The sequence below is a fragment of the Lonchura striata genome, chromosome 18 (genome assembly GCF_050655825.1).
Source record: "Lonchura striata isolate lonStrDom1 chromosome 18, ASM5065582v1, whole genome shotgun sequence".
Classification (NCBI taxonomy): domain Eukaryota; kingdom Metazoa; phylum Chordata; class Aves; order Passeriformes; family Estrildidae; genus Lonchura; species Lonchura striata.
In genome coordinates, this window is record NC_140720.1 from 4,685,338 (window position 1) to 4,703,520 (window position 18,183).

The window sequence follows — 18,183 nt, forward strand, 5'->3', positions numbered from 1 at the left end:
TTCAGGAATAAATGAGTCCTTGAGATAAATGTAAGAGTAAATAAATGTAATGAAATTTCCTTGCCCCAGTCTTAGAACCATTCAGGCCCAGAAAGTAACGTAGCTTGAATTTTATCTCCCCAGCCACATAAACACTGATTAATGTTTTTCTTCCTCCAGGTCTAAGTAATATCATAGGGATCATTGTCTACATATCGAGCAATGCAGGTGACCCAAGTGACAAGCGAGACGAGGACAAAAAGAACCATTACAACTATGGCTGGTCTTTTTATTTTGGAGCCTTGTCTTTTATTGTGGCCGAAACCATAGGTGTTCTGGCTGTGAACATTTATATTGAGAAGAACAAAGAGCTGAGGTTTAAGACCAAGAGGGAATTCCTTAAGACTTCTTCCAGTTCTCCTTATGCCAGGATGCCAAGCTATAGGTACAGGAGGCGGAGGTCCAGATCCAGCTCCCGCTCCACGGAGCCTTCTCCGTCCAGGGACATTTCTCCAGTTGGCATGAAGATAGCAGGCACCATCCCCATGAATGAAATTTCCATGTACACCCTTTCCAGGGAGCCTTTGAAGGTTACCACAGCTGCCAGCTACAACGCAGACCAAGAAGCCAGTTTCCTGCAGGTCCACAACTTCCTCCAGAAGGAATTTAAGGAAGGACTCCACGTCAACATGGTCAACAGGAGAACGACGCCAGTTTGAAGCACCTTCCTTCCTCGTGCTTTTTGAAGAGATGCCCAAACAGAATGGATCTGTCAGGAGCGATGTTAAAATACCCTCTCACCTCTTTAATTGTGGCATGTGTTGAGGTAGCAAGTGGAGATCCTCTGGACCAACATAAAGATATTTACACGCTCGTAGCTTTTTTTGAAGCTATTTGGAGTTTGTTTATTTCCGTTCTTGGTGTCACAAGATGAAGGCAGTTCATGTTTCTGCACTTTTGTAGTATGTACACAGTCTTGGAGAAATTGCAAAGGACTGGCCACCAGTGTGTTTTAAAGGATTACAGAAAATTTGTTGTACTTTTTTTTTTCTAATATTGAGATCCCTTAATACAAACTTGCAAATATAATTTATAACCAAGCCCAAGGATGAAAATGAGCTACTCATCAAGTGAGCCACTTTCCTTCGACACGGCGTAAGCTTTGCCTCTTTCAAAATAAAAAAAAAAAAAGAAAAAAGAAAAAAAAGAAAATATTTTTGAAGGCAACACTTTCTAAAACTGACCTGTGCCACTGAAACCGTAGAGCACCCACGTACTGAGCATTACAGACTCTCTGATGGGGTGGGAAGGGGGTCTCCCATTCCTGGGGTAAGGCATCCCTTGGGGCAACACAGGCCAAGGAGCAGAGGGTGGGTGCGTCTTGAAACGCCTAGAAAGGGGAAAAAGATTAAAGTAGGTGGGACTTGAGCCTATTTGCAAGTGTCATTTCTTGCCTAACGTTTAGAAAACTTGAATTCTCATCTCGACGAGCCCTAGTGCCTGATCCAGCAAGGTGCTGAGTGCTGGCTGTCAGGAGCCCCCGGAGACTTCCCCGAGCGCGGCGGGGAGCGGGGCTGAGCCGCCGCTCCCCCGGCACCGCGCTCCCGATTTCCTTACGCTTCACAAGTGCAACACCAACGCTACTGGAAACGGAGATCTCGGAGCAACCCGAAGAGAACGCGCCCGGACTCGCGAAGCTTCCCGCAGCAACGGGAGCCGAGTGTTCACAGAGCAGATGACGACTTTGTATTTTTTAAAACAGAACAAAAAAAAAAAAAAAAGAAAAAAAAAGAAAAAAAAAAGGGAAAAAAAATCACCGTTTATGAGATATTTATTAAACTCTTTTTATTATGAATTAAGTGCCGCATGGTGCAAGGTATAGTTGCTTTTAGATGGAAATGGTGGTTCGACCTAATTTAATTTATTTTGTAATGATGCATCTACTTACGTGCAGAGAGCCCACAGCAAACTCTATGCATCACGTAAGGAGGGAACTAATTTGTACCCTTTGCTTCTGTATGTTTCTAAAACAGTCTGAAATGTTATTTTCTTTTCTTATAAATTCTTGCTTTCAGTTTTTATACTTAGGCTTGGATCTCAAAGCTCGATGGCCTGACTCAAAGGTAATTTAATTTAATAGTACTCATTCTGATTTTAGTGACGACTTGACCAAGCCATATGAGAATGAGGTGCCCGATTCCCCTCAGATGAATTAGATGCAGTGAGAGAGGAGCATCTAATTCCTGTAGATTCCTTGGAATATCCCCATCATCTTTGTCCAGAAAATCTCTGCTAGTACACTAGACAAGTGGTGACAAGAAAAAAATCCATAATTTGGAAAGTTTGGGTCACTGGTAGTGGGAGATCTCAGCCAAACTGTTAAAACCTCTTTGGTCTTAATTTATCCTATGATGGCCCCAGGGCCAGAGACTCAGTGGTGGTTTGGATATGAGGCTTTCAGCTAGTGGAACCAAGTCCTCCAGGGAAATCCTGGAGAAGCTGCCTTAACATCCCAAAAAGGAAGTTGAACCCCCTCTCCACCCAGAGAAACCCACTCGAGCCTCTCTCCTTGCAAGAACCAAGACACAAATCTCAGTTTTAAGCGAGAGTCTTCCCCTAGTCACTGTTGAGCTCTGCCTGGCCCTCGGCCTGGCACAGCCACATCTTTATTTTGGCAGGGCTGGGTTGGAGCCTTCATCCCTGCTCATTAAGAGTTTCCATTCAGGTTAAAACTCCGCTGGGATCCTTTTTTCAAACCTCTGAACTCTGAGAGCTAAAGCGAATGGAGCAATGGGAATGATTTAAAACTAGAAAATGTTGTGCTACTTTCTGTATCAACACACTATGGAGAAAGATGTTACACAAGCTTTTTAAAAAAATTTCAAACAGAGGCAGAAAAGAAAACTTTTTTACCTACTTTTCGGCTAGGACAACATAAAAGGGTTCTAAAATTATTAAAGTTCTTGATGAAAGGTTTTTTTTACAAGAATCTTTATGCTTTCAAACAATAAATTATTTCCTACTTTTTGAGACTTCGTAATATTAAAATACTTTGATTAGCTATGATAGAAGTAGAAGTTTGCAATGAACAAAAACCAACCTTCTGTCTCATTAGTGTGTCATACTAAGTGCTAATTAATTTACATCTAATTATAGTCAATGTATTTTTCAAGTGCAATTTCCCAGAACTATTTGTTTCCCACTGTGTTAAAAGACTAATAGTTAGAACTAAGTCCTCATCCGTGTTTACTGTAATTAAGAATAAAACCATTCCCTTTCAAACCAGGAGTTAGATATAGGCTGTTTCTCTAAACTCATGTACCTTGAACTGGAAGTGGACAGTGTGAGGTTTGCTCCGCCCGTGGGTTTTGTTCTTTTAGTCGTCGTTCTCCAGTGAATGTGCTTCAAACCACCCATCTGGTTCCAGACAAAGTCCAAGGTTTTTCTTCAGCCCAGCTCAGACCTGCAGAGGCACATGCAGTATTTTTGGCAGAAAAAAAGAAAGTCTTGCTGAGCATTTTGGGATGTTGCTCTTTGCCAGAGCCTCCTCCCCCAGGGCAGGGCTGGGTCCAGCAGCTCTCCAGGAGTGGTGCCCTGTTTTGGTCCAAGCTGGAGCATCTGTTCCTTCTCCAGCAGGCACCTTCAAGAAATGGAGCTGGAGTAGGGATCATGAGATGCTCATGGGGTCTGGACAGGGAACAAAGTCATGTGGACATAACAGGGACCAGAGGTTTTGTCGTGTGGAACAAGGGCTGTGACTGAAAACTCAGCAGTTAAGTTGCAGTGCAGCAAATTGTTCAAACAACATCAAAACAAAACAAAATACATTTGACAATTCCAGAAAACAAACAAACAAACAAAAACAAAAACAACAAAACCACAAAAAAAAAAAAATCAAAACCCCAGTCCTGTCCCATTAAAAACTTTGATTCTGACAAAACTGAAAAATTTGCAGCATTCCTGACCATGAGCAGTCTTGCTCCATGGTTGATGTATTTGAACAGAGTTAGATTGTGATTTGAAACCACTCAGTGATAGTTTAAAAACATCGTCTGTTCTTCCACAGCTCTCTGGTTTTCCTGGACAGCATCAAACAAATGAGCCCCATTTCCCAGCAAGGCCTGCAGATACCATAAAACCATATCATTAACAATAATCAGTCTTTTGGTATATAACATACTGTAGCAGCAGAACTAAAAAAAAAAAAAAAAAAATGCTGTTGGATCAGATTTGATTTTCCAAGAAACAAAATTTCAGGTATACCATGAGCTCTCTCTTCCTTATTTCTCATACACAATAGGAGTAAAAGCAGAAATCACTTCAGCTGCCCAGACATCTAACAATAAACCATTTTTCTGTTTCTTTTTCTCTCTGTATGGATCACATATCCACAAGGGCTAATATATCATGTCCCTTGAGGCTACATTTCTGTCTGCAGTTCTAAAGTGTTATTTCCACTGTGCTTCAGTTCTACTGGTATAATCACAACCATGTATAATGTACTTAATCCTTACTTTTTAAATAAACCATTTTAAATGTATTTGGTTTTGTGTGGAGAAAGGTATATAGATATTTAATTTCCAAATTCTCTGAGCTGAGATTTCAGGTTATTTTTTCACGTTTTTCACTGTTTGATTGCAGCTGGCCATGTTACTGGGTGCCAGTATTTCAGAGGAGATAAAATTATTCTTGTGGTCCCAAAGATCACAAAATCTCCAAGATTATCTACCTTCGCTATATTTTTGGTTAGTTGCTTGGATATTAAGAAAAACCTTCTAGTTTCCAGCTTAAACCTGTCCCATATGGGTTCACAGTGCTCTCAGTGCCCAGTTTGAGCCTGGTGTGGTGGCCAGAGGCCACTGCAAACCACCCTTGAGGAAAACAACCCAGTGTATTCTGAAGTGCCTCCTTGAGCCTGAGCTTTCCTCAGGCTTTTGAGCTTTCTTTTGAGCTCACCTGGAGCATCCTCCTCTCCCTGATCTTTCCCATCTTGCCTGAAGGAAGCGTGGCCCAGGTGCTGCAGCAGCACGCAGCCCTGCTCTGATCAGCACCACCACGTCCCGCGGGACGAGCGGTGCCAAGCGCGGGTCAGCCTCTCCCCACCCCAGACAGCCCCAGCCATCCCTGAATCACAGACAGGATTCCTCCTTCAAATACTTCTTTCGACTTCACCTCCCAGCTCCTCAGCCTCCAGACTGTCTCCAAGGATGAGGACTGGCTGCCTGTCTCTGCCCACCTCTCCCAGGCTCACGATGAATTGGCACGTCTGGAGGGCGGCAGAGGATTCATCTTTTCAAACGCCTCTGACACGCCGTAGTGAAGCCATTTAAAGCTCAGGCCCAAAGCTGCTCCTCTTTGAAATAAAAATAAGGTTTTTCCCACATTTATGAGCAAGTCCGTGGGTAAATGGTGACCCCAGGAGCTGTGGCTGCCTCGCTGTGAACAGGGGTGTTGGGAAAAGTGATGTTTGAGGAGGGGGGAAGCAGAGACAGGCTTCAGAAAGTGGAAAAAAGAGGATGTGGCATTTCCTTGGAATGAGAGAACCGACAGACACGGGCAGTGCCTGTGTCTAAAAGGGAAAGGAGAGTTGGTGCATCTGTCTGCAGCCCAGCTCGGCTTTCAGCCGGCGCTGCCACGCTCCAGAGCCAGGGTCGCGTTCCCAGCGGCACCGCCCGCGGTATTTTGGGAACTCAGAGCTCTGGGTCACTCACAGGGGCAGCAGGGATGGCCAGCTACACACAGCAGGCTGGGAGTCTACTGCAAAATACAACAGCCAGCCAAAACTCCCACATTTAGCTCTTGTGTTCCATGACTGCCGCCCCGGAATCGGGGAGCTTTCAAGGGTACCATTGGAGCCATTCCCAGGTGTTGGCTGTGCAGAACCCACCCCGATCCCATTTGTCTCACCACACTGGGGCAATGCAGGCTGGGGAGCCCAAATAGCACTGAGGAGACCCTGTTTGAAGAAAGCTCTTTGCTGAGCTCCCATCTGAGCTGAGAGCAGAGCAGGTGCTGCCTGCCCCTCTCTGGGTTATTCTGACTGGGATGGGTTTTCTGCAGAGCATTGTTCTGCAAGCAGGGAACCACAGAGTGAGGTTAATCTGCTCGTGCTGAATGCTGAGGCTGGTCTGAAAGAAATACAGAAGAGTGCAAGTGCTGGGGAGCAGAGCCAAGTCACCACCTCTGCCAGGGAACAAAACCAACACAGTAGTTGGGCTTCAGACGCCTCCTCTGGCATTTTCTCCAGAAGAGAAACAGAATTGTGTCCCTCACTCACTGCTGCTAAAGTGCAACTAATTGCAGCCCTCTTTGCTTTCCAACAGGTCCTCATTAATAGTCTGTTTATTTTTCATGTGATACCGATTTTTAAATGTGAATATTTACCAGCTGACATAGGGAGGCTGCAGGAACCATTCCCAGAGGATTAGACATCATGATCTTCTGGATGTGCAGAAAATTTCCAGGGTCTGCTTTAGTCCTGTGCTCCTCCAGAAATCTGTTTTGTTTTTGCATTTGCCAAATGCCCACAAATAACCCACAAAACCCATTTTTTTCCCATGGGCTGGCAGTTCTAGGTAATTTTTGGAGGCTGGAGAGAGTGTTTAATCTCAGCTGCAGCAATGTGAGTTTGGGAAGCCACTGCTGCCCATGCTGGGGCTCACTGAAACCTGTTCACACTCCCAGCTCCACTCAGCAGTAGGGAAGGACCAATTATTCACTTCTGATTTCACTTCAGTTGTTCCCTGGAAATTAGGAAACTCAAAGCCAAACCAAGCCCATAGAACTTCTCAAGAATGAAGGACTAAATGAGAACAAAAAGTGTGATTCTTGCCAACACTGGAAGAGGCACAAAGACCAACGCCAGTGAAAAAAATTAATGAGTTCCCACCCCTGCAGTCCTTGTAGGTTGTAATTAGTCTAAAGCAGGATCATTAGCACTTGATGTCCCAGCAACCAGAGCCTCACTGTGTGCCCACATTTGCAAACACACATTCACTTCCCTCTGCTCCACCTGTGGAGTTTGTAGCATCAAGGAATTGAAGTTGAGATGCAGCTTCTGAGATCAACTGATGTCTAGCGAAATTTAACAAGAGTCTACTTCAAAGGAAAAGGCATTACATCTTTCATGTGTTTCTTTTCTGGCTTAAAGTCTGCTCCCTTTAGGTCTTTCTGCTTTCACTCTTGGTTCTGGTTTAAATGGAAGCCTCTAATATCTCTGCCAGCCCCAGCATGGGGCTGTGGTCCCTGGTCCCTGTCTTGCTCCATGTCCCCACTGCCCTCCCTGGTCCCCTTCCCCTCCAATTTTGCACCAGGTACCTTCACTGGTCCCCACGTCCCAGCAAGAATGGGGCTCCAGATGCCATCCTAGGTGCCCACATGTCCCTCAGCCCCACAGGGGTGTCTAAGCCATCCCTGTCACACATCAAGCAGAGTAATGTTAACCCAAGTCATACTTCAATTATTTATTTTGGACCAATATTTTTAAACTTACACTATTTTCTCTCCCTTTCCCATGCTCTGCCTACACTTTAATTCCTTGCTCCACATTGTCCTCATCAACCTGAGCTGACACCTCTGCACCTTTATTTTGACATCAAACTGGGGTGTTAATAAAGCAGGACTGGAGTAGCTCTGACATTATCTTGACACAATGATATTTGCAGCTTTCCACTGGCATTTTTTTAACCATTCTTTTAACATTCAGGTACTGTCACCCTCCTCAGTTTGACATCACAATTGTAATGTCACCTCCACAGTGGCCTCTGCATTGACATTACCATCAAATTGGCTTTACAATCAGCTGAAATATCAAAGGGAAGGAGAGAGGCTGGCCCAGCTCCAGCAACCTGTGCTTAAGAGAGAAATCACTTCTGGAGAAAGGAATGGATGTGTTGGGTGGCTGCTGGAGCTACTGCAGGTATTGAGGGGAACCTGGTTGATAGGAAAGCAAACAAGTATTTAAGAGGTATTGCATTACAAAAAGAAAAAAAAAGACACAAAAAAACTAAAACAACTACAACAAAAAAAAAACTTGGAACCCACAAAAAGCCCCCAACAGCTCATAATAGTTCATGTTAATTAAGAATTATTATAAAAGCTTAGAATAAAAATAACTATAATACAAATAAATAATAAAATAGACATAGACTAGTTGGCTTATTTTATCACTCTCTGCCACAGTTCTGGGCTCTGGAGGCAGGTCCACCTCTGAGCTCCTGTGAGCCGCAGGCGTGGGGTGACAGAGCTCCAGGGCTATTATGCTGTTTAGGATCAGTCTGCACTCAGGCCCAGCACTATTATAAACACAGATGTTTTTATAACCTCGCTGAAAAGTTAATCATCCTATTAATGCCTATTTCTGGGCATGCTGCAAGTGGAGAGCCCTCAGCCCCTGCGCTCCGGCGAGAGCCCGGGTGGGCCGGGGCCGAAAGCTGAGCCGTGCCCCGGGAGCTCCTGACACAGCCCAGCAGCTGCCTGCGGCCCGGGGATGACATTTCCAGGCTCTCAGATGCGCCAGGATTTCGGGAGCCCTGGCGAACCCCGCGCCGCGCTCCGCTGGGAGCGCCGGCCCGGAGCGAGATGGACGAGAGCAAACCCCTGAAGGTGCGGCTGACCTTCTCCGTGATCCTGGTGGGCATCTCGCTGCTCTTCGCGGCCGTAGTGACCGACCACTGGGCCGTGCTCAGCCCCAGCGTGGAGGAGAACACCACCACCTGCGAGGCGGCGCATTTCGGCCTCTGGAGACTCTGCACCAAGCGCCTTTTCATGCAGGAGCAAGGTCCCAAAGAGAAGAGCTGTGGGCCCATCAGCCTGCCAGGAGGTACGTGAGCATGCAGCAGACTCACAGCAGGCTTTGCTCAGGAGGTTGGAGGACGTGGCAAAGGGAAATAGGCTCCACGTCCCTCACGGCAGAAGGAAAGTTTGGGATGGGGTGCACGGGGCTGTTTTCGTGTTGGTGTGCAACACACCTCGCTGCCAGCTCCTGCTGGGGCTGCTTTGCTGCCTTGCCTTGGTCTGTCTGTGACCATATTTGAGTCTCCCGTGCAGCAGCGACAGTGGTGGGGAGAAGGGGAGGAGGATTGGGCACAGTGGGAATCACAACGGCAGATTGGGATGGAGGGAATCTTGCTGAACCCCAGCCAAGGGTCCTACAGGCACGCTGACAGCAGCAGGCAAGAGAGAGGATTTACGGGTCCACCAAACACAGCTGGTGGATTTCCAGATCCATGTAATCCCAGAGGAAAAGCCCACCCACGGTGGGCACTGGGTTAACTCTGAGCTGCTCCAGTAACAGCCATTCCTCAGGGCAGGGAGGGAGAGGGACCTGCAGGATGGTTTGTCAACTTCCAGAAACAAAAGAGTCATAAATGGAGATTGAATCAATTTCTCAAGGACTTAGGGAGCCTCCTTACCTCTCACCAGAGGCACAAGCTCCCACACACGTCTCCCCCTCCAGTTCAATCGATGGGGAGGGCAGTGGGCACGGCAGCTTTCCGGGAAGGCTGCTCCATTCTCATGGTTAAAGGAGCTCATTATGTTTTTGCTGATTGCCAAGTCAGCAACATCCACGCCGTTTGCACTAATACACTCCCTCTGTGACTGAGCCACGCTGCTTTTTTAGAAGGCTTATAGGGTACTGGATGCCTTCCAGAACAGAAATAACAGGATTGCTTTCGTGTTAGACTCGCTGCTTGAAATGAAATATATGTTAACACATATTTGAAAATTTCCTGTGAAAAATCTTCCTGCTTGGTCTGACTGTATATTGCCCGTATTACTGCAATTCTTTATCTCTTTGGCCAAATTACATGTTGTGAAGAGAGGAGCTGAGCCTCAGCATGTGGGTCTGCCTCTAACCAAACTTGGGAGTGTGTCATCCATATGCTTAATGTCTCTCAGCAAGGTACTTACGTGCCTAGAGACGCATTCCTCGCTGCACGCCTTCCCCCACGCACCGAGAACTCCCACAAAAGGAAAAACAATAGAAACTGGTGGGTAAACAGCAAAACTGCACGACCGTGGGGTAAATATAAAACTCATAAATATCCAGCTGTCTGCACAAAGCAGATTCGCAGGCAGGGCGCAGGGAAGCAGCCGCTATCTTTGACAGACATCAGCATGTGCTCGCACGGACGCTGAATCGCATCCCAGCGCCGCATTCCGCCAGGCACAGAGCGACTGGGAATTGCGGAGGGGCTGGGCTGTCCCCCACGCCAGAGCTGGCTCGTCCCATTTTTAAAGATATTTGCGAATCCGGATGACAGCCTGCATCGTAACCACGTTGCAGAGGGTGAAATTCGCACCTCAATTATAACGTAAATACCTTCATCCCTGCTTTAGCCGGGGAAGGATGAGAGCAAAGGGAGGGGAGAAGAGCCCCGGGGCTGAGGCTGCGGCCGCACGGCTCCTGCTCCATTGATTTCACACTTCTGGGAAGGGATGTCGGCAGGGAAACACCAGGGTTGTGAAACCTGCAGCAGCCAAGAAAATGTGAATGAACAAACGCGCAGTAAAAGAGCAGATGCAGGCGCTGCTTTTCCTGAAAATCATGAGATATAACCAGACATTACTGCCAGGACTGGGAAAGAGGCATCAGAATTTATCACTGAATTAATAACCATTTACCAGTCACTCCCTGTGGAGGAAATGGATGGCATGATTAACGTTATTTATGAGGTTTTGAGCTCAGCGCAGTGCAGAGTGGGGAGGATGATTTGGCTCGCAGTCCACAAAGCAGGGCTGTGATTTAGGCAGAGGTTTAAAATTTTACAGCACCCATCCGAGGGTGTTGACAAATTGAAAAGGGTTCAGCATCCTGCTGTAACAAATAAAAAGATCAGGGAGATGGTTGTTAAAACCAGACAAATTCAGATTAACACTGAGACATTTTTAACTGTGGTCAGTGGGCACTAGGGCATTTTACTGCCAGCTGTAAACGGAGCTCAGTGTCACTGCCTGTAACTCTGGTGCTGGTGCTGAAAAGTGGTTCCTGGGCAGCACCAGGGGTGTTCAACAGCTCAAACAGGTCCTTGTAAATACAGGAACCTGAGCACAGGCAACCGGAGAGAAGTGCTTGAACAAATGGGCTGCCAGCAGGGCTCTGTCCCCTGTTACACGAGACTCACCCTGCAAGACAGGTGTGAAATGAAACTGCTTGGAGAGATAATCTCCAAAACTCCCCGTGTGTGTGTCAAAGGCTTCATTAGCCAGGTCAGAGCCCAAGGCCTGGCCCCCTCCAGGGCTCAGCCCTCACCTTAACACGTCCTCTAAGGTCCTGTCTCCCAAACTCATCACAAGTGGAAACCCCACATGAAACCCCAGGATTTTCCAACCATCCACCCTGCCACAAACTCCCTGTGCTCTGTCCATCTGGGGCTCCAGAGCAAGGTGGGCTCCAGCCCTTTCCCAGCCTGGCACTCCAATGCTTACAGGGGACAGCTGCCACCCAAAACTCTGTGTGGCCTGAACATCTCATGGTCTTTCCAGCCTTTCTTTCCCTCACAAAATCTCCAAATTGCAGCTCCCCAAGGTTCTACCACAGCTCAGTGGGATTGCACTTCTGCATCCCATGACTTCAGCCAGGAGTGATGGATCTGAGGGGGGGGAAGCAGGAAGGCTGTGAGGGGGTGCACTGGATGGGTGAGGACTCTCTGTGATAAACCACATTACTACCCTGAAGTTCATGCAACCCCAGAGCCCCTGGACTGTCCCCATCAGCACACTGGGGTGACCCTGTGGCAGAGATAATGAAGCTGGGGTGGAGAGAAAGGAAGATTGCCACACAGTGTCCATCCATTATCAACCCCAGTGGAAATCCTGTCTGATATGTAAACCTGCTGTGACATAAACAGGTTTTTCTCTTTTTCATGGTGGCACCAGAGGCATTGCAGTGCCTCAGCTCTGCTGAACAGACTTGTTGAAACAAAAATCCCCAGCTCAACAGAGCATGGGAGCATGTTCAAACTGAAAGCAATTCAGCATTTCACCAAAACAAATCTAGCTCTATTTTCCCATAACAAGTGTATTTTCCAAAAACACCAACCCACTTGTGTGATGACCCCTTTTATCACACACTGGCAGAGCTTTGCTAAGGGCCACAAGGGACAGAGGTAGCTCCATCTCCTGCAGACAAGTCCACCTCTGAAAGGTTTATGAGGATGGAGGGTGGACTGGACTGGTTTGGCTCCCCTGCAGGGGACTCAGAGCTGTGCTGTGCTCCCACCACCCCAAGTCTGATGCCTCCACCTTTGTACTGCATGCCTGGGGCCTCCTTTGAGTTCAGGCTTTTTAGAGAATTAATGAAAAGCTCAACCAAACAATCCCAAAATAAAGTGTCCCAGACACAGTGCTCAGCCTTGCCACCACTGAGCTGCTGGTGGAGGCACACAACCACTGCTTTGGGGCTCAAAATTCACAATTAGAGTCACAGAGGGCTGAGTTCAAATGTATTTCTTTCAGTGATTTGCAAGGATAATAAAGAACAGGTCAGGAGATGCCAGAGCTAAACATTAACCTTGTCTCCAGCAAGGAGAATCTTCAGATGAAATAAAAATCATCTTATAAACTTAAGCAGATAAGAGTGTCTCCAAGGAATCTTCCCCTAACAGGCCCAGAAACGCTGCTTTGCAATTACCTATCTCCTGGGAGAGGGAAAATAAATCCTCCCTGAGTCACTAACTCCAGCAGCCATGACAGAAAAACCCACAAGAACCAACAGGTAGAGCACAGGGTTCTTCTGCCAGAGAAATGAATGCTGTAAGGAACTAGTGAAATTCTCACAGACAGGAACCCACAGCAGTCCCTGCGTGCTCCTGCACCCAGCCTGGCTCAGGCTTCACCCTGTGCCTGTCCCAGCCTGGATGTGGAGAGGGCCACAACTTCTCCTAGGCTCCCTCCCAGCATCTTGTGGAAGCTGGTGCTAACTTGTTTCCTTAACAGATGTCCCTAAGGGAAGGGGGCCCTTTTTTGTGTTTCAGGCAGCCTTGGCTCTGTTTCCTGGGCCACTGGGAGCCCCTGGGTGCTGCAGGGGTGCTGGGGCAGGTGCTGAGCGTGTCCCCCCAGCCAGCCCAGCTCAGCAGGACGGCGCAGCCGGGGCTGGCACCGCTCAGCGCGTCCCCACCAGCGTCCCCTTCCAGCCAAATTCCTGGTGAGCAACTGTTCTCCCAGCTCACACCCCTGCAAAGCCTCAATTAAATCAGTTATAAATAGCAAGAACACCCTCCACCCTTCCCCTGCTGCTGCCAAAGGCCCGAGTCAGCAGGTCCTCACCAGAGCGGGGCTGGAGGCTCCCGTGTGTCTGCAGGAACATCGCCGACCTCGCCAGGCTGAGGAGCAAAAAGCATCGTGGCCCTCCAGAGACCCAGCTGGCAACTTCCCTCATCCCCACAGTCCTGATCCCTGCTGGCTTCTCCAACCCCTACAAACACCCCGTACCTGGCACTGTGCTCATGTGAAGTCCAGACAGAGGAACTTCATAAAGCTCCCTCCATCTAACTCTGCTGTCCTACCAAATTAACTTAATAGGCTGATCAAACTTGGATAATGCCTGGCGTGATACCCTCTTTGCCCTTGGCTCATGCAGCCTCCCCTTCTCTGGGCAACTGCTTGGGCTTCAAACAGCTTTGGTGTTTTTTTGCTTTGTTCTTTTTTTACTGACAGCCAGAAAAAAAAAAAAAAAAAAAGCTCTTAGCATCCCTATTTTAGTAAAACACCGTGTGCTTTGCTGCATTGCAGCAGCCTCATCCCTGGGACCCCCAGATCAAACCTCCCCTGCCACACAGGGATCTGTGAGCTGCAGAAGGGAAGAGCCAGCAGGGAAAGGTGGTGAGGACACTCCATCCCCCTGTCTGCACCCCAAGGTCAGCACACCCCCATGGAGTGGCCTGGTGAGGGAAGGGAGCTGCCAACTCAGCTGTGGGCAGGGCAGGGCCCATTCCCAGGAAATGCTGCAACACAGAGGCAGAAACGTGGCCAAAGACAGAATGAGGAAAATCATCTGTAATTCATATTTTAAACAGGAGAGCAATCAGCTCTGAGAGGGATACAAAAGGTATCAGAGGGGCTTCAGCCGTGTCCGTGCTGGAGTCTGGTGTCCTCATCTGCCCCCAAGGAAATCAGATCCAGCCCCAGTTCCTCGCTATCACCAAGGGTAGGGAGCCTCAAAACCACTTCAACCTTTCTCCATCAATATAAAGCTAATTCAGTCTTACTACATTTTATCAGAGGCTTCCAAGAGCACAAAATTGAATTTTCTTTTCTCTTTCAGACCACAACTGCTCCTACTTCAAGCACTTCACTCCTGGAGAGACCTCAGAGATATTTGAAGTGACCACCCAGAAAGGTAAGAACAATTGCAAAAGAATATTTTCCTAATGTTGTATGAAGTGATGGACACACAAGAGCTAAGGAAAAGGGATCCCCAAAATGAGAGTTCATCCCTGATTTCAGTGAAAGATGCAGAATCTCTAGCAGGCACCATCAGCTGAGAAAAATGTGGAAAATGCCCTGGACAAGGTCAAATCCCAGCTTCCTGGGGACAATTATTTTGATATATGATCACACCCATAAACATGATTTTACATAAGTTGTCCCACAAATATATAACTATGTCAATACCCAGGAAAACTGCAAAAAGTCCTTCCAGGATAAAAATGACTTTACAACATTGGCACTATCCATGACACTCAGCCTTTGCCATTGAAGGGGAAGATATTAATAAAAGCTAAATGAATAAAACATACCCCAAGCTGAGTCTTGACCCGAAAAGAAGTGCAGAGGCTCTCTGAAGACCATTAGGAATTTTATGGTTCATATTGATTTTATATTAAAGTCATGTAAAAAATAGAGCGATCAATGAATGGAAGGAGCAGGTATCCTGCAAAGACATGAACTGTCAGTGTTTACAGCAAAATTGTCTTCCACAGACAACTTTCACATATTTAATAAGTCCAAATATTTGGAGGGCTCCCCTAACATGCTCCTCTCTCTTTCTCATCCTCGTTTTGTGGACAAACTCCTTCATAGTTTGCAACACAACATATTTACTGAGGAAAATGTGAGCCATTGGATACATTTCATGCATTAATCTGCTTTGCTTCTAGTGGAAGTTGTAACAGTGGAAAACTCTGAAGATAGGTTTCCTAAAAAAGGAGCTTCCTAAGACAGGAAAGACAGGAATTTTAACTAGCTAGAAAAGCATATATCTGAGTCACCTGCTTTTGCTCACTTATCTGCTATCTAATCCAGCCACCTGATCTTCAAAATGCACCCAATGCCTTCAGGGCAATGCAAAAAAAAAAAAAAAAATCAGGAAGAATTTCTTCTTCAGGAAAAAAAAAAAAAGTCAGTAAGAACTTATTTTATTTGGGGCAAAAAGAAAATCTTAAGCCCAGCAAAAGACTTTAAAATAAAATGAACACTTTCAGGCAGTTCCAGCACAGAGAAAAGAGAAACATTTAGAAAATTATAATAAAACACTGATATGAAAAGCAGTGAGAACAAAGAGTGATCTGCTGTTCCCCTTTGCAGAAATAGCTCATTTGGATGGGAGCTAATTAGTAACAGGCAAAAAAAATTCTTCATGATTTTGCCTGGGAGATATTTTTTTTAAATGGCTTGAAAAGCAAATATCATCAGGCACTGTGATGTTCATGCATGACTACATGTGTTAAACATTAAACTAATCTGAAAACGAACACAACATGCAAATGAAGGCCTGAATTACTCAATTAGCAACTCTCCCTCCACCCAGGCCCTGAGCAGTGCTGGGCTGGGGGAAGTGTCCAGCCCACGGCTTGCAAAAACCAGGACTTTTGGGGAGGGTTTAATCCCTTGTCCTGAAGAAGCTGGGTTTTTACAGAGCTGGAAATCCCTGTTGTAAAGGCAAAGGAAGAAAAATGAGCTGTGCAAACACTTCACCCCCAGCCTGCTGTGCCCACTGGTGTGCTGAGCCCACGGAGCACTCAGCTCTCCGTGCACTGGGACAGCAGCAGCACCGTGCACGGGCCAGGGCTCTGCAGAAAGCACAGAATAACAGCAGCAGAGAGCTGCCTGTTCACTCTGGGAGCTGAGTGTGGGGTGATGGAGGGGACGAGAGCATGGAGCCCAGCTAGGCTTTGAGAAGAACATTTCCATGGCAGAGCCAAAGCAGCTCCAGCAGCCCCATAGAGGTGGGCTGCTGAGCAAAGTTGCCCTGGGCTATCTCCAGGGGTTCAGAAAGCATTTTCCCCTTCCTGCTCTGCTTTCATACCCTTCCCATTCAAAAGATACATGGCCAATACTTGTCCCTGTTTTCACTTGAGAGAAATAATTCACCAAAGCCACCTCTTCCCAGCATCAGGGGTGCACATATTTCTCAGTGTGAGCTACCGCAACGTCCCCACAGCTGATGGCAACGGGCTCAAAATGTGCACCCTATGTCATTTTTGGTGGGTATTTTTCCCTTTGGCAGAATACAGCATCTCAGCTGCAGCCATTGCCATCTTCAGTGTTGGCTTTGCCATCATCGGGACGATCTGCGTGCTCCTGTCCTTCAGGAAGAAGAGGGATTATCTGCTGAAGCCAGCATCCATGTTCTACACCTTCGCAGGTACGGCCAGAGCTGCTCACATCTCTGGGCTTGGTTTATAGGACAACACAGAGAAACTTGAGACAGATCCCAAGGGGACAGAGACACTTCTAAAAATGCCCTGCACGCATTTTCTTCCTGGCCACAGACTACAGGTCCCTGTGTGGTGTGGTCCTGTTCAGCTGGTCTATGTTTTCTCCAACCCTCTTTAAAAGTATATTCACTCCCTTCTAATATATTCACTGTCAGTCCCAGTCTGAACCAGGGACACACAATATTCTATCTCATTTATTAAGATTCAAACCAACAAAACTGCTGATCCAAGCTCAAAATACACAATGTCTCCCAAACACACAAAGACTGCACTTGTACATGAGCCAGGAATACTCTGACATGCCACAATGAGTGAAAGACAGAGGTGCGAATTGTCACCTCAATATAAAATCTTCCTCAAACTCTGAAAAAGCTCTCCAGGGAATGCAATTATTCCTCCCCCACTTTGAATTTCCCATCCAAGCCTTCCTGAAAGATCACACTCAACAAGTCAGTGGCTGACCTCAGTTATGGCAGAGCTCCTGGCAGCTCTGAGCACTGGTTCCTTCAAACTGAAGTCAGTGACTCACCTGTGAATCTCACTACAGTTCCTGTATGCAAAACAACAGATGAGGCAGTTAATTAAGGATGAAAAATTGACAGCTGGTTATTCAACCCACTGCTCCTATCTTCCTTCAGGTCTCTGCATCATCATCTCTGTTGAAGTCATGAGGCAATCCGTGAAGAGGATGATTGACAGCAAGGAGACAGCCTGGATCCAGTACAGTTACTCCTGGTCCTTCGCCTGTGCCTGCGCCTCCTTCGTGCTGCTCTTCGTCTGCGGCATCGCCCTCCTCCTCATCGCGCTGCCCCGCTTCCCCCAGAACCCCTGGGAGACCTGCATGGATGCAGAACCCGAGCACTGATGCTCCCTGCGCCCATGAAAAATATCCAGAAAGTGTTCTGAAAAGATTTGTATTTTTTAAAACGTCTGGGTCTCACTACACAATGTGCTCTCCATCGAGTGAGTCATTACTGAACCACGGCATGTTCGATTGCAATCATTGCTTTCTTTTTCTTTTCCTTTGTTTTCCTTTCTTTTTTTCTCTCCTTTTTGATTCTTTTTTTTTTTTTTTTAAGAAAGCAGAAAGACCACTCAACACCACCATGGGTGTGTGTAAATGGCACTGCTCTGTACCAACTTGGGGTTGCCCTGTGCTGATGCAGTTGAGGGGAAATGTGTGTCTGAGACAGCTTGGGCCACAGAGGAGACAGCTTTGTCTTGGGGAAGATGTTTGGTGCAGTTGGGCATAGATCCATGAGGGATATCAGGCTTTTATACCTTACTCAGTCAGAGAGAGACTCTGTGGGGAGTCAATGTCCCCATTTATGCCACACTCCTTCCCTCAGAAGGGTTATTAGCTTGTTCCCAGGGTAAGTTGGAGATCCTTATGCTTTCTATTAAAATATTAACATTTGATAAAAACCAAAACAGAACTTTGTGTAGCATTGGGATAAAAATCCCCCCTCCAAATTTACACCTGGCAGTTCCATTCTTTTAAATCAACCATAAAGCCCCACAAAACAGAGTCTCGTGTTTTGCT

The 18,183-nt window shown here is 46.9% G+C and overlaps 2 protein-coding genes across 2 annotated transcripts in view; both read left to right on the top strand.

The window, feature by feature from the left end:
* CACNG4 (calcium voltage-gated channel auxiliary subunit gamma 4) overlaps window positions 1-4,519 on the top strand; it is a 44,075-nt gene extending 39,556 nt beyond the window's left edge. The window contains exon 4 of the mRNA XM_021537340.4: window positions 160-4,519. Coding sequence (XP_021393015.1) covers window positions 160-698 — 539 coding nt within the window. The 3' untranslated portion in view covers window positions 699-4,519. The remainder of the gene's footprint in view (window positions 1-159) is intronic.
* A 3,967-nt stretch (window positions 4,520-8,486) lies between these two features.
* Window positions 8,487-17,588, top strand: CACNG1 (calcium voltage-gated channel auxiliary subunit gamma 1). Its single transcript, XM_021537389.4, has 4 exons — window positions 8,487-8,800; window positions 14,246-14,320; window positions 16,430-16,567; window positions 17,279-17,588. Exons 1-4 carry the CDS (start codon window positions 8,560-8,562, stop codon window positions 17,503-17,505), a joined length of 681 nt encoding a protein of 226 aa, XP_021393064.2. The 5' UTR covers window positions 8,487-8,559; the 3' UTR covers window positions 17,506-17,588.
* Window positions 17,589-18,183: the final 595 nt, after the last annotated feature.

What these genes read in the sequence shown, in the direction of transcription:
- CACNG1 (XM_021537389.4), top strand. Translation starts at nt 8,560, where the DNA reads ATGGACGAGAGCAAACCCCTGAAGGTGCGGCTGACCTTCTCCGTGATC. An exon ending in TGAAGTGACCACCCAGAAAG is followed by an intron (nt 14,321 to 16,429) that starts GTAAGAACAATT and finishes TCCCTTTGGCAG; the next exon opens with AATACAGCATCTCAGCTGCA. An exon ending in CATGTTCTACACCTTCGCAG is followed by an intron (nt 16,568 to 17,278) that starts GTACGGCCAGAG and finishes ATCTTCCTTCAG; the next exon opens with GTCTCTGCATCATCATCTCT.